This window comes from Vitis vinifera, chromosome 14 (assembly GCF_030704535.1).
Source record: "Vitis vinifera cultivar Pinot Noir 40024 chromosome 14, ASM3070453v1".
NCBI classification, from domain to species: domain Eukaryota; kingdom Viridiplantae; phylum Streptophyta; class Magnoliopsida; order Vitales; family Vitaceae; genus Vitis; species Vitis vinifera.
Window position 1 is genome coordinate 24,532,889 of NC_081818.1, and position 16,182 is coordinate 24,549,070.

A 16,182-nucleotide genomic window follows, 5' to 3' on the forward strand; every position below is an offset into this window, starting at 1 on the left:
TTGGTGACCCATCAGATGCCATGGGAGAGATGAGAAAGAAATCTTTTTTCATTTTTTATTTATTTTTAATATTGAATCCATACCTAATCCCATGGACTCATCACCGGAATGCAGCTTCTTGGCAGCTTCCACTGGTGGGATTTGAGAAAAATTAATAAAAGGTTGCGTAAGTCAGCAAGCCTATCAACATGCACGCATGTAGAAAAACTCTTTTGGCATCTTGGCCATATCCATATTACTGAATCTCTGTCAAGTGTCTGAATGTAAAATGAAAATTAAAAAAGAAAGGCAAATGCTCTTCTTTGATACGTGAAATGTAATTTGTCATTACGCACACCGTTGGATTGCATGCTACTTGCATGCACGTGACGCCTTTAAAATGTGTGGAGGTGTCAACTAATTTCGGCCTTTTAACTAAAGGCTCGTTCCCAAGGCTGAAAACAAGTAGAAGTGGTGATGTATATATATATATTTATATATTGATAGTTATGACTCAGTAGGGGAAAGCACACAACTCATCCGATCTGATGCTATAGACATATCCATGAAGGCATTTAGCCACAGCAAACCACCGAAAAAAGGGGGGGAAATCCGAAACCTGAAACTCAAAAGGACACGCACACCTCAAAACACCCAAGTTTAGAAGAAATACGAGGAAGAACCCAGATCAAAACCATCCGGAGGGGTGTCGGAAACGGGAGGCATCCGACCGAAAAGTGGGCTGTGCACGTACTGGGTGGAATCGAATCCCAAGTAAGACCCGCCCCCCGCTGAGTCAAACTCATTTGGGGATGTCCTCTGCTCCGAAAACCCCGCGAGGCTGGTTGAGTCGCCCCATGTCGCCTGCTCCATTTCGAAACCTGAACTCGGGAGCTGATCAGAAACCTGGGAAGGGAATGGGGGGAGGTCGTTTGCATTGTAGAATTGGTTGTTGGTGGTGGTGGTGGTGCCGTTCATGTTGTCGACGAGAGGCTGTTCCTGGTAAAGATTGGAATAATCCCAGGAGTTGGTTTCCGTGGGGAACTGTCCCTGGAATGCGAATTGATGGCATTCAGTGGGATTGAAGAAGAGGTTGGGATTGGGGTTGGGTTGAGTGGTGGGAGGGACGAAGTGGGAGGAGAAGTCGGGGAGGGACTCGTCAGGGGAGATGATGGAGGTGACGGAGGAGCCCGGTGGCATGTCGGAGTAGACGAAGTTGGTGCGAGCGCGAGAGCCACGCATTGAGCGTGCGGCTCTGTCGTAGGCCAAGGCGGCTTCCTCCGCAGTGTCGAAGGTGCCCAGCCAATGCCTCTCTTTGGTAGAAGGGTCTCGTATCTCCGCCGCGTATCTCCCCCACGGCCTCCTTCGAACACCAAGAAACCTCCCACTCGTTTCCTGCTGTTGCGTTTGCTTCTTTTTGCTCTTCGACGTAGATGGATTCATGGTCACCAAAACGGACTGAGTTTAGAGCAGCGACAGAGACACAAGGACAGAAACAAATAGAGGAAAGAGTATGGAATTAGCGGGATTCTAGGACTCAGAAATTCATAACGATATCAATGGAGACTGACTCTTCTCTTCCTTTTCTCTGTGGCGTTGGGGTTGCTTTCTGGCCGTTGCATGCGGACTCCTTTAAATAAGAGGGAGCTTCTCCAATAGGCCCCGCCCATCTGCCCTGTTTGCCCTTTGACACCTTTGAATTCCCATGACAAACCCGTCACTTTTTCAAATCTTTTATTTAATTAATTATTATTTCTTTAACCATTTCACTTTCAAAATTTTATACTATAGGGTCTTGGATCCTCTGCTGCAGTCAAATATTTCCCTACCCTGAGGTCCTTCAATGAAGAAAAATTTTAAGCTAGTATGATTAAGTTGTGTCATTAGTTGCTTAAGTATGTGAGATCTGCAATATTATGATATCCCCATAATGTTTGATGTGCCATGTTACCTTCATTATTCATGAATGAATCATATGCCCAAATTTTAAGAGTATGCTTAATCTGAGTGAGATTTGGATAGAGGAAATGACCTCTGATAATGGCTCTGTTCTTGGTGTGTAGGGCAATTCTGTCAAAGGAGAAAAACCCACTTTATGAGACAGAAGCCCCAAGGGAGAAGAAAACCCAAGAGAAGATTTAATAAATGATTTCTTCTCAAAGGAATGAGTTTCAAATGATGGGAAAGATGTAAAGAGCAGAAAGAAAATAGGTAAGCAAGGGGTGTTGGAATGATTAGATCAGAGCGTAATGGGCATGATAATAAGCATGTTCTTTTAGATACCTTGTCCCATGATTATTCTCCAATCACACTTTAATTTAATTATTTGAATTAACAACTATTTTCGGTTAATGTCGATTTCTCATTTTCATACATATATAGTCCAAAGTTCCTTACATGTGATCTTATAAACTATAGAGCCTACATGAATGAGGAGTCAATCATGGACTCTTCCCATTCAAAACAAAAAGTACATAAATTAAGGACTCACCTGCAGAGTCCAATGATCATAGCAAATGGAAGCAGCTCTCTTCCTTTTCCACAATTGGGTCCCTTCAAATCAATCCCATGATTACATCAAATCATATGATAAAATCTTCTGCAGTATAAGCCTTCAGATTGGCTTCAAAGTTTTCTTAAAGAGATGAAAATTCTCTTTTTCAAATAAAAGAGAAAAAATTATGCAGAAGTAGAACTGTGAAATAACAATTCAAACCAAGATCAAAGGCCTTTCTGGATACTATTTATTAGTCAGCATTGTCAGTTAGGAATCTGCTGGAGTTCCCATCTGCCAAAAATGATGAGAACTATCATGAGGACACCATCTCCCAACATAATTGCACATGCCCTTGATCAAAATATAAACGCTCTCATTCTTCATTAGATTACATTTTAAATCATGATGTTGATTTTTTCGAGTCTCATACATGCCCCCCCTTTCATGTCAGAGTATCTGTGTGTCCACTTATCCATTTCTTTTAATAGTTCAAATCTCATAGTTTGAGAGCGGCTGCAGAGATGATGCTGATGACTACTATAATTTCCATCTCTAGGACTCAAAAAAAGTGTTGTGAATTGGCAAGGATGATGATCATGAAACAAATGGCATGGTCTTCAAGTAGGATACTTGGGGGTTGTGACTTGTGAGGAGGCAATTATTTTAAAGGGGCTTCTACAATTAGATCATGTTACCTAATCCTGTTTAAATGGGCTTTTTAAGTGGGGTGTTTAAGGAATATCATTGCTCATCCATGTGCATCCAATTTGAGCCAAAAAAATCAATGATAAGTTCCACAGCCTTGTCGTCTTTTTCAAACCCAAAGCTTCCTTTTATCTTTGAAAGGGCCTTTTGATGTTCTTATTTATTTTCCAACAGTTTGAATCATCCCTTTTTCATATTACAATGAGGAATGCAAGGGGCTCCAAATTGTTGGGTGGCATGTGAGCGAAACACATAGGCATGCCTTTTTTTGAATGAAAACAATCACTAGGCACTACTTAATTACCAAGATCAAATTTGAAACTAGGCCCTTTTGACCAAATGTCCCACTATCTGCTCCATCATTCCATGTTTCCCTATAAACAATTAAAATACTAGGTTGTCATACATCATCAGGAATTTTGCTAGAAGCAGAGTACTCTGTTTCTGAGGTGAATGGGGCAGAACATATGACATGTGTTATTGCTATGTTCAGGCTTATGTTGTCTGGCTTTACCTGCATCTTCTTCATTCTTGGGCTGATTATCTGGTGCAGCAAACACAAAGCCGGGGTCCGGTCCTTAATGATTCCTTTAGCATGTCTCAGATTAGTACTAGTTTGAATAATTTCACACCAACTGTTACTGCCATTGGAAAAAAATAAAAATATCCCAATATTAAGGAATGTTTTATGCATGTTTTTCATCTAAAAGGGACACTCCAAAGCTGGCTTGGAATTTTGATACCCCAGGTGTAATAGGTCAAAAACCTAGAGAGACTTTTTAGGGAGACAAGTAATATATTTTTTTCTCCCCCACTTTATTAGCATCCAAGTTGAGGCAGGGGATAAGTGAAAACCCCATTGGGATTTGGATTAAGGGGCTCGGAAATGTCCTTTATTTTAGCTTTGGATATGATTATTGAAGCTTTTGTCTTTTTTCTTGACAGTGAAATTGGGTTTGTCTAATTCATCCTAGTCAAGATTCTCAAGGGGGTTTCCCATATGCTGTCATGTTTTTATCTATATCTGATACAATACTTAGATAAATATTCATTTTGTGGGGTTTTTGGTGTGAACCACACCCTTTTCTTTCAATAAAATTGCTTTAGGATTTACCTACTGAAAAGCTCAAACTTATGAATATACAAGGCATGGGACCGGCTCCTGATATCAGCTATATTTCTTTAGTCTGTGAGTAAATTCAACAGAGTTGGTTCAAGCCAATCTTATTTTAAACAAAGCAAGCATGCTCATAGAAGGGTATGAGTAGCTCATTTAGAGGGTATATTTGGGAAACACCAAGCCGAAGAACATGAACCTACCGTCACTTGTGGGGTTTCTTCAAACATGAAATTCTCTTTTTCTCCATGTGCAGGCAAAGTAGGTAGCATTTTATGGTTGCATTTCATGTGTGGAGGTCTACTGAAACAGTGTCTTGTTCAATTTGCTCTTCCCCTATAATAATTGAATTAAGTATTCAAGTAAAACAATGCACCTCCCTTTGGATTCTCAATCTTGACTCATTGTTTTAGAAGGTAGGGCCCCAGGATAGAGATGGAAGGATAGCTCTCACTGCCCTCCAAGTGTTATCAAAAGATGGGTAAGAAATTCCTCGGGGAGTATGCTTAACAGGATTCAATGCTTCATTGAGTGGGATGTATGTGTGTGTGGGAGAGAGAGAGGGAGAGGGAGAGAGAGAGAGAGAGATATGAGGGATAATAATATTAATAGACTCTAGATGTCAAAGTCATTTTCAATTACTAGTTTTAGAATTGCCTTCAATAATAATTGTTTCTGTAGGAGTATGATAGTAACAAAACGAGTTCATGAACACAATGTAAGGCAGAGATTTCACTGTTGGGGATGCGAGAATTTGGAGATGGGAACCACTGTCTGTGTCAAATTTCAACTCAGACTTTGAAGAGATTATTGTAATTTCTAAGTGAATTGGGACATCAGGATTCAGGGCTGCAAGGGGATGTGATCATGTGCAGGTTCTGCCAATGGTGTCAATTGATTTTGGTTATAATCTAGACTTGGTTTAGATGGAAATATGGATGGAACTGGGACTGGAACATGAATGGAAGTACAGCCTACATAGAGCTTCGTCACGGGTTTTTGGTTAATTAACTCTGTGGCTTAATCACAGAAATGAACAGTTTGTGTAGCAATCATCTTTCAGAGATGAGTGGATGATGACATTTGAACCTTATTCATGCATTAAAAACATCAGCTGCATCAACAAGAATGCTGCCTGTCTGAGACTGCAGGCTCAACATGTATTATGATGATTATTTGTGCTGTTCACAAACCAGAAAAGGCAACAAGAAAAAGCGAAACTATTATGATTCAAATCAAGTGAAATTGGGGCTGAGAAGAGAAATCGGTCTTTCATTCAAGGCATTGTTCATTTTTCAAATTTGGAGTTACACGAACACCAAAGGTAAAGACCCTACTTACAGAAACTAAAGGGGCTGAGCAAGATGTCAATGGAACATGTTGATGGCAACCTCTTCAGAGGAGTGTATGCCAGGACTACACACTTATGGGGCATATGCCACGGTGTTGGCTACAGGAAGGCTTATAGCAATTGGCTGACATGATTGGACGCTCTGCCACAACATCTGGAACGAGGACTGGTGTTGGGTTTGGGAGTAGACCTCTTCCCTCCTCTCAAGTTCTCGGTCCTCTTCCATGACTTGCAAAAACGCCTCAAGTGCCGTACGCATCCATTCATAGCGGCACAGTTCAAATGCCTCATTTATGCTTAGCTGTTAAGGGAAACCAAGAAACTTAGATATCGGTAGTGGTTAAGAATATGGGGGTTGCAGTTGGGATAACTCCCCTACTACGTCTTAGTTAGCATACTTACCCATTTCCTATCATGGTTTTCCTTCTCTGGCCAGGTCTCAAGCTCCTCAGTCACCTTTAATGCAAACATGTATCCTTTGCACCCTCCTTCCAGACAGCAGTTTTCTTGTCTGCTCTTGCTTCTGAACTCCCAAACACCCAGGGGTTTTTCCTGAACAAAGAAAATCCGTCTATTAGATGAAAACATGGCGAGAGCAGTTCAACTAGTGTTCTCAAGTTTAGAATCATATCACTGGAAAATATGCCGCTCTATATCATCATAATCATACTAGAAAACAAGCATATGATTCATTTTGCAGAAGAAAGATATTGAGGATGAGTCGATGAGAATGATCATATCCATAGTCTTGTAAACACAGAGTATCTTCCAATACAGAAGCCCCATTGATTGCTGTCCGACTTTTACCGAACAAAAGGCAGCACCACATGGGGTAATTGATGATAAGATACTTAAACGATCATTGTTGTTGTTTTTATTTTTATTTTTGCTTTTAATTTGGTAATAGAAATAAGATGAACAATACAAACCACACAAAGCCTAACTGATTGAGAAATAGTTCAAAGCTTAAGAAACCTGACTTTCAGAATAGTATCCAGGAATATTTTGCCACAATCATAAGTTTCTTAGGCCTTTGAAGCTTATGAAATCCCTCTCTGTTCCAAGTCAAATGTCAACTATGAAATTGCATATTTTCTGTTGTTAATCCAACTCAGTCACAAAGGAATGAAACTTCCATGAACAGAGAAAACTGAGGCAACCATATGCTAACAGAGCCTTAAGGGACTGCATAGAACATATTTAAAATTGATTTCCCATAAGGCAAACTGGCATAAGTAACAAGTACAGTGGTGCCGAAGAATCTAATGCAACCTGAAGGGACAGTAAAAGACAGTTCCATTCAAATGTGCCTTGCAATTCAACACACTCATCCATGACCAAGAATGTTTAACATTCGAGCCATTTAAGCAACTGTTGAATGCTGTTCATTCATTCCAAAAACTTACTCCATTGCAGTTCAAAACCATGCTATATTTCAATTCTTATTTGCATTGTAGACCTATATTTGAGCCATAAATATGTGGTAATATATTGATTTCAATCATGATGAAGTTATAATTTTCCCAATTTAAGTGAGTTGACAATTATAAAACATTAGCATTTCTTCAATTTTCCTCCCTACGTTCATCATATGCAGCTGGGATTCTCTAATCTTACCATAATCAGGTTTTAGGCATCCTTCAGCTAAGAGAAAATGCAATGACAAAAAATTTAGCTAGTCCATCCAAGCTAGCAAAGTGAAGTTCTCTCTTCTTGCAGTTCAAGTAATGGAATACATATGCACATCCACAATAGCTACAATGGCAATTATCAAGCAGGAAAAGGGACATACATTAAGAATTCCTTTCACTCCTGCTTCCTCTAAGGCTTCACGGCATGCTGCTTCTTCAACGGTCTCATCATCCTCCCATCCACCCTGACAAGCAAACATAGGATAAAAATCAAAACCTCAGAATTTTAATTAAGAGTGGTAACAATCCTTCTATACCAATTACCAATATGGGAGGAAGAGAGGAGGAAAATTGTACCTTGGGAAACACTAGGTCATTGCGATTGGGTGAAGAAATCATGAGAACTTCTATTGTCTTCTCCAAATCAGTGCTGTGGTCTTCATGGTTCTTGGTCTGTCTGTAAGGAATACATCTGTTGTTTGAACTAAATTAGTAAGGAACAACAAACGAAGCCCAGAAGACACCTTCACATACAGTAACCAATTACATACTGAGCCCCAACATATGCTTGCAAATCATGTATATATACAATCAGATCAACCCCATTTACTATAGCATCGATCATCAAAACAATTATGTTCAAGTCCTTCAGAACACGGAATTATTCCATTAGGTGTATGTCCAGTCCACTCCATTTGAAGCCAACCAAAACATCCTATCTCCAAGACTAACTCATGAAAACTTCAGGCTTACGGCACTGATTCAGCAATGGAGAGGATGTTTGGATGTCCATCTCAAAAGAAAGCGATCCCATTTTTCCATGGTATTTAAATGCATAAATCAAACCTTTAGAATAAAAAAAAAGCCCATCAGATTTGCATTCTCAAATATATATATATATATGAGTATGTTTTTCCACCCCTAAACAAAGGCGAAGATGGGGAGTTTTCAGGCTTCAGAATATAAAATTGGCTTTTGGGCAATTGGGAAGTCAAAAATAACGGTGCATGAGGCTTGAAAAAGGCGCATCACATGCACGCCCCATCTTCTGGAACATCAGTCTGAGACTTTAGACATCAAGGAGGCCAGTGGCCTTTCTGAGATTTAGAAAGCTGTTTCATAATCTTATCAAAGGAAAAAGGAACAAAAGGTGATCTCAAGATTCTCATCTCTTCACTACACTTCATAATAATAATAATAAACAAATGAATAGATTAAAAAGAAAAAGAAAAAGGCATATGATTGTTGCTGAATCCTCACCCAAACCCAGCCCCAATGCCCCAGAAAGAAAGGTCAAAATCGATTTAAACGGCGATAATCACTATGTTAAAGCTTAAAAAAAAAAAATCATAACTTCCACAAATGCGACAAACACAAAATGATGAGGGAAACATCAAATGCTCATACGCTAAAAGTCAATGATAAGACCCACTTTGGGTTGTGGCTCTATCATCAAAACAAGACAATTATCACAGGAATTATAGATGCCCCCTCCTTGTCAAGAGCATCAAATATTCTTCCCCTGAACTCACTCTCCTTAAGATTATGCCATGAAATCAAATAAACCCATCTCCATTCTCAACCCATATGTTACAGACACATGAAATAGAAAGCTCAAAGCTAAAAGCTCTTCAAAAAGGAAGAGTAGAAGGTAACGAGAGAGAGAGAGAGAGAGGAGAGGATGCATACCCAGAAACAAGGCGTAAGTTGTTCTCATAGCGTTGCCTGTGTCTACCAGTGCGTGCTTGCACAGTTGACATGATACTGATTCCCAAAACAACCACCAATACTTCTGGTGCTGAGAGTACTCAGCAGTGCTGATAGCACTCAATTAGTTCAAGTAATTTGAAATTTGAAACTTGTGGCCAAATCCCCACTGACCCAACCAGATTGTTGCTGTACTAGCACTCAGTTTCAGCTGACAAACCACGGACTCTGAAGTCTGAAGCTCTACCCTTTTTTCTCAACTTTACAGAAACAAACAAACCAACAAAAGGGTAAAAAAACAAAAGATGGAAAAAAGAGGATAAAAGAAGAAGAAGATGGGTTGTGCTCAGAAATATCAAGTCTTATCAAGAGACAGACGCAGAGCGGACGGATTGCACCCAAGGGTTTCGCTCTTCTACTGGTATATATAACAAAGTTTCAATTACTATCCTCCTCAAATTATAAATTTAGTTAATCTTTATTAATTTTTTTAATCAGGGATTTTTCTACAATACTCCCGAGGTGCTCCGATGGAGGGGGACACCCTCTGCCGACACGTGGAGGTTGTGTGCCACGGGCTTTGGATTATTATCTCTTCAAGTCAACTTAATGGGTGAATCCTAGTGGTTGGATCAGAACCTTTTTTCCAGTCCCATTTATTTTTTTCTTCCATTTTAATAATATAAGCTGCTGGGATGTGTCTAGGAAACTGAGGATTAAGCTCAAAGCTGAGAATAATTGAAGTGAGAGCCTGAGAGATGATTGATTAAGGTTAACTCAGCTGAGCTGAGCTGAGCATATTTTCAGGATGGCACCCAGAAATATCACTCTACATACAAAGTCATAAAAATTATGCTAAAGTGAGAAAGAACTACTCAATGATTGATTAAAATATGGGCATTTTTTTTCTGGTGATAGATGGGGAATAAGTTCCCAGATGGAATGGGTCAAGAGCCTCAGCCTTTTCTTTGGAGAACCATGTCTGAAAGATTGCCTATATTTGACAACACAAACAACTTTAATTTAAATATTGTACATGCTACTAAGAAAATGATTTGATTCTCTTGGTGCAATCAACTATGCTTTCTTTTTTGGGTTGGCGGGGCTTATTGGCAAGCAATTGTTATCCATTCTTATGAATGCATATTCTTACTTTTTTGACTAACCCACCAAAGGGAGCCCATATTTCCATGATTTTTCAGTTTTCAGTTCATGCCTGCAAGCTCACATGGAGGTGGGCAGCTTTGTTTTCCTTTTCTCTTGAAACAAGTATGAAAAAGAAATCAAAAGCCGCATACAAAGCCTTTTTAATTCAATCAATGGAAATGCAAATGATTTAGTCTGAGACCCTCAGCATTCATGCCAGTGCTGTATTCAAAAGAAGTTGTTATGAAAAGAATCTTAATGGTTTTTTTTCTCTTCTTCCCTTCCTTTATTCCTTTCATATAGTGATATAATAATAATCCCACCTTACCAACAGGATTGAAAAAGAACATTTTGTAGAAAATATAAATTTTGAAAAAAAAAAAAAAAAAAAAGTAAATGGGTTACAATACAGTTCCAAGAATTTGGGAGGGAAGTTGATTTGAAACTAATTGAAGCAAATCCCAATCAGAAATGGGAGAAGGGTTTTCATACCAACCTTTAGAGTTCAAAATTAGGGTTCTAGATACACATGCGTCTCACGGCACAAAAAGCTTCAAACCCTTGAGACCTTTACAACTCAAAGACAACACAGCCGTTGGACCAAAATCTCATGTGTGCTTTTTTTCTACTTGTCCATTTTTTCCAGGAATTCATATGTTATGTTTCCGACTTTCGTTATAACATTGATTATCTCATATTTGTCTTATTCTTTTATATTTTAATAATCATTTTATTTATTTGTTTATATCTTGATTTCATATATTTATAATATAAAAAAGTAAAAAAAGTCAATGTACTCCTATCTAAATTTCTCTACTTTATTGCTAAACAATAGTGGATATTGTACTTAATGCGGTTTTAACCACAGATTGCTTGGTCTAATTGTCAAATTTAGGTGCCAACCTTGATCGAGATAAAAGTTTCAATAATTACTACCTTACCATTTCTTCTAATGTTTTTTATTTGGGAACAAGATAAAAAAAAAAATAGTAGAGGTTGTCATTTTAAGAACATTTTCCAAAAAATGAAAGTAATCATATTTGTCGTATTCGTTCATACCTTAATCTCATTTTCTTATATTTTAATAATAATTTTATTTATCCGTTTATATCTTGACTTCATATATTTATAGATTGACTCATGGTTTTTCCAATCAATTGGGTCAAAATAGCATTGAACCGAGGTTGGACCGCTTGAACCGATAGTCCAATCGATGAATCGAACAAACTAATCAATTCCCTTCGAATCAACCGGTTCAATTATTATTATTTAAAAAAAAAACAGCATCAAAATGATGCCGTTTTCGAGGGTATATAATAAAAATCAAAGCTACAAATTGCAAACCCTCCCTCATGGGCCGTGACAGCCAGACAGCTCTCGCTAACAGTAATTACAAGCTGACAACCCTCCATGTCGTCGTCTTTTCCCAATTCCCCTCGTCGCGTTGGAAGTCGACGTTGGAAACCTCCTCGTCGTTGAAAACAACCCTGATCGACTAGTACCCCGTCTCCCCTCTCCCGATTGTAAACATCCCACACCTCTTAGCGGCTGTGAATGGAGGAATTTAGATAGAATTTATTAATTTATTATTTTTTAATAATATATATAAATAATAAAATATATATATTTATGACGTCACCGGTTCGATCGTCAATCCGATCAATGAACCATGAATCAATAACTTTTTCAATTCAATAACTAGTTCGATTATGAAAACGTTGAATTGACTTTATAAGAAAAATGAAAAAAAAAAAAAAGAAAAGCCGACACAACCACATTTATTGTACTTTTCATGTTTGTAACCATAGTTTGTTTAGTCTAATTGTCAAATTTAGACCCCTACCTCGATCAAGATAAAAGTTTCAATAATTATTGCATGAGTACCCAACCATAAGTTTTTTACATGGGAACAAGGAGGAAAGAAAAAAAAAAGAAAAAAGTAGAGGTTGTTATTTTAAGAACATCTTCCAAAAAATTTCAAATAAGTAAGCATTTTAAGAAGGTGAAACAATATAGGATTTGTTTGTTAACCATTTTTCCAAAACAGTTTTTAGGAATAGTTTTTTTAGAACAAAAATTTATTTGAAAACCTAAAATAATTTTTATATCTAGTGTTTTATTTTTAATCATTTTATATATTTGTATAATTATTTTTTAAAAATAACCTTAAAAAGATAAATGAAAATAATTAAAAGATGTTTTATGAAAATATTCCGCTTTTTTTTTCTTAAAAATAAAAAAAAAACAAAAAATAATTTGTTGGTATCAAATGTGTTTTCTTTTTTTTTTTTAAAAAAAAAGAAAATTATTTTAAAAAATAATTATGGTCTGTTTGATAATTGTTTTTGAAAATAATTCTAAAAAATAGTTTTTAAGAATAGTTTTTGAAAATTGTCTCTAATTTTTGTATAATAAAAATTTGTTTAGAAACTTAAAATGTTTTTAATCTATTTTTAATGTTTTTAAATGTGTTTAAATTTTTTTTTTTTATATAAAGTGTTTTATTTTTAATCCTTTCACATGTTTGTACAATATTATTAAAAAAACACTCAATTTGATAATAGGTTTTTTATTATCATTTTTTTTTTTATATTTTTTTGTTTTGGATGAAAAAAAAGGTCTCAAAAACAATTATCAGTGCCTTGCTAACTATTTTCAAAAATAATTTTAAAAAATTATTCTATATTGTCTATAAAATAAAAATACGTTTAAAAACCTAATATATATTTAACTTATTTTTAAATATATTTTAAAAATAATTTTTATGTATAATATTTTATTTTTAATAATTCTATGTATTTATATAATTATTTTTTAAAATAGTCCTTAAAAATAAGTAAAAATAATATAAAAAAATAAGTAAAAATGTTGTTTAAAAACATTTTTTAAAAATAAAAAATAAAAGATAATTTTTAATTATTAAACATATTTATTGATTTATTTTTTCTACATGTTGTCCTGAACATTCATCACAGTGATCCCGTTTTCGTGTCTTTCAAGTTTTTTTCTTTTTGAAAAAAAAAACGGTAATAAAGAGAAGGGAGCCCACACATAATTAAAGATGACAATGACATGACATGACAACCACATGCATGCCGACATACATAATCAAGTTGGTCAGAGTTCCTCAATTTACAATTCACAATGGCCCATTGCCCATCGCCCATCGAAGTATTGAACTTTAGTTTGTGAACACCAAAGGGCGTAGGGAGGAGTGAATCCATTCAATGAAGAGTGAATCCTGGTATTATTTTAATCCCTGGGTGTAAAAAACCAGAGTTGACCATAGGGTCAGGGTTAATCGACAGGTCCTGACGGTGGTGCCGGGACCAAAGTCAGAGGAGTTAATAAGGAGAGCCATAGAATAACATAAAAACAGGCCTGGCAATAATGGCGGTTGCATCACCCACGTGCCTCCGTGTGGTCTGGTGCGGTGTGCTTCCGCCGCTGCTTCCTCAAGCCACTGGTGCCTGGGCGGTGGTTACAACTTACTGGTTGGTTAGTTTGTATTCAAACCTGGCGGTCTGGTCTCTCCACGGAGTTTCGAGGTAGACATTAGATGACAATAACATTTCCTTCTCCGGGTTTCGCACAGTCGCTTGCGATCATTTCCTTTTGAATCATTTTGCATCCGCTTTGGTCGACCTCATCATTGATTGTAGCAATGCCTCGAGAGTGGTGGGTATGGGAACTGGGAAGGATTGGTGGACGTTGTCTTTGTTATTAATGAAAAAATTGATAAATAAATTTTCATGTGAATATCTTTTTGGGGATTTTGTAAAATAAATATGATGCTTTCAAAATTATTCGAGTCCACATTGGTGGGAGGAAAGGGGTGAATAGGAATATTGAAAGCAGTTGTCACGCCCAGCAACCTTAGTGCCACCATTCGAGCCAAGGGGCGAGGCTGACATAAATATTTTTGAAAAATAATTTTAGTATTTAAATCAAAATGTCTTTTCAAAAATCAACTTTTAATAGATATTTTAAGTTTGATGTAATTGAAATTAAGAAAAAGTACATTTTCACACACTCCGTTTTTTCTTTTTTTTTAAAAAAGAAAAAGATGAAATACGAACCCTTGAAAGTCAAGGCTAAAACCCCGATGGTAAAAAAAAATACCTTAATTGAAAAGTGCATATAATTTTAATTATTTTTAAATTTATATAATAATTTTGAATTTTATGAACTTGAATTCATATTTTTAAGTTTCTTTTCATATATGCATGTGAAAACACAATATTCTCCGTGAAAGTAATTACGAAACCATCATATTTTAATAATTTTTTAAAAAAATAAATAACATTTTAGTCGAAAATCACTAGATTTAATCCAAAATAGACATAATTATACACTAAAACATGACATGAGTCTTATAATTTACTCAAATTAGATATAATTGTGTGTAATTGCGTGGAATGATGTAACTCATTCAATAAGTCATATTCCAATTTGACTCTCAACTCATCCAACATATTTAACTTGTTTACTTAATCATGCCAAAATGGCTTATTTATGACCCAACATGTTTTATAAGTATTTAACCCATATAAATTTATCAATTTTATATGTTTAAAATTATAAAAATTAAATATATTTTTAATTATAAATATCATATAATTAAATAGCTAAGTAAATTTTTATGTATTTCATTGTAAAGATTAAAAATATTTTATAATTAAAACGCTAAATAAAATAATAAATAAGTGTAAAATTAAATTTTAATTTACTTTCTACGTTGTAAATATATTATAAATAAAATTAAATAATAAAAATAATTAAGATTGTAAAAAATTTAAAATTTGAAAATTAAAGGAACTAACAAATAAATATTAAAATATTAAACTTAAATAAAATAAATGAGTTATAATCATATTAACAAGTTTAATAAGTTAAAATCGTGTTAATAATAAGTTAAAATCGTGTTAATAAGTTGTCCGTCTTAATTCATTCCCAATCTAACTCAATTAATTTATTAAACAATTTATATCATTTATCTTTATAATTAACTAATCATGTTAAACAAATTGTATTTGGGCTAAGTAAATTTTTACTATTTTTTATCTTAACACGACACAAACTCAACATGGCACTACCTATTGTCATTCAAAAGTGTTGGTTTAATCCTATTTAAGGAACGAGTCATCATACTCAAATATTTCAAATTTTCTAGGTAGAATGTAGTGTGTTTAGGATATTACTCTTGTCTTTTTTTCTTGAATAACTATCTACATGTGTTGGGGTCCTTTGCATACGCAAGATCCTTTTCTACACTTGAATATTGAACTTTTAAGTCACCAAATTTGCACCAAAACCAAAATTAAGAGATTAAGAATAATTATCCATAAGGAGTCGAAACAACTAGAGAAGTAAATCAATTCATTAGGTATTCTCTTAAGTCTATCTCATTGTAGACCTAACTTACTAGACTAAACAAAGTATAAACAAAAGGCCTTTTATTAATTTAGTTAGAACATCGAGTAAAAGCATAATATAACATTGATCAAATAATTCTCTTGTAGATAGTTACCCTGAATTAACATGTTGGATACCATCCTGGTGGTATGTCAATTACAATGGGAACACTACGAAGTTTCATAAAAAAAAGCCTTTGGATCTAGAAACTATCATTGATCAGTTCACACCTTATAATTAAAAAGTGTGTAACATGTTTGATAGCCTACAAGGTATTCATTGTTGATGTCTATGATGGATCCTATCATATTGATGGTCTATTAGATTGGTATGGTAAGACCTATGCTAGATGAAACCTACTTACATTTTTTTTCTTTCTAAGCAATAATATTAACGGATTGTTGAGTATTGATCAAGCTTCTTTCCTAAAATTCGCAGAGACACCTATTCATAAGGAGCTTACATACAATGGCTATTAAGTTATGAACTCAAGCTTAATATCTCAACAAAAAATCTATAAGAATGAATTTGGAACATTTTGTAGTTAGTTTGTATTTGGCCAAAAGGAAACTAAGCCTTCATCCAAGCAAAATTAGGAGAAATTTTACCTTAATAAAAAAGGAACATATGGAAA

The 16,182-nt window shown here is 35.4% G+C and overlaps 2 protein-coding genes and 1 long non-coding RNA gene across 3 annotated transcripts; 1 reads left to right on the forward strand and 2 right to left on the reverse strand.

Moving 5' to 3' along the window:
- Window positions 1–491: 491 nt before the first annotated feature.
- Window positions 492–1,917, reverse strand: LOC100244684 (ethylene-responsive transcription factor LEP). The gene has a single exon (XM_002276185.4). The coding sequence runs from the start codon at window positions 1,420–1,422 to the stop codon at window positions 640–642; it is 783 nt and encodes a 260-aa protein (XP_002276221.1). The 5' UTR covers window positions 1,423–1,917; the 3' UTR covers window positions 492–639.
- Window positions 1,918–5,550: 3,633 nt separating this feature from the next.
- LOC100242908 (nudix hydrolase 12, mitochondrial) lies at window positions 5,551–9,523 on the reverse strand. Its single transcript, XM_002277331.5, has 5 exons — window positions 8,970–9,523; window positions 7,638–7,752; window positions 7,442–7,525; window positions 6,052–6,201; window positions 5,551–5,950 (listed from the first exon to the last, which is right to left on the reverse strand). Exons 1-5 carry the CDS (start codon window positions 9,038–9,040, stop codon window positions 5,723–5,725), a joined length of 648 nt encoding a protein of 215 aa, XP_002277367.3. The 5' UTR covers window positions 9,041–9,523; the 3' UTR covers window positions 5,551–5,722.
- Window positions 9,322–9,793, forward strand: LOC132255042 (uncharacterized). The gene is made up of 2 exons (XR_009467619.1): window positions 9,322–9,408; window positions 9,486–9,793. It is a non-coding gene; the product is annotated as an uncharacterized LOC132255042 (long non-coding RNA).
- Window positions 9,794–16,182: the final 6,389 nt, after the last annotated feature.

Excerpts from the sequence above, each read along its gene's own strand:
- LOC100244684 (XM_002276185.4), bottom strand. The coding sequence starts at position 1,422 with ATGAATCCATCTACGTCGAAGAGCAAAAAGAAGCAAACGCAACAGCAG.
- LOC100242908 (XM_002277331.5), bottom strand. The coding sequence starts at position 9,040 with ATGTCAACTGTGCAAGCACGCACTGGTAGACACAGGCAACGCTATGAG. Across the intron at positions 7,753-8,969 it reads AACTTACGCCTTGTTTCTGG|ATGTATTCCTTACAGACAGA; the intron begins GTATGCATCCTC and ends TTCAAACAACAG. Across the intron at positions 5,951-6,051 it reads AAAACCATGATAGGAAATGG|CTAAGCATAAATGAGGCATT; the intron begins GTAAGTATGCTA and ends TTCCCTTAACAG.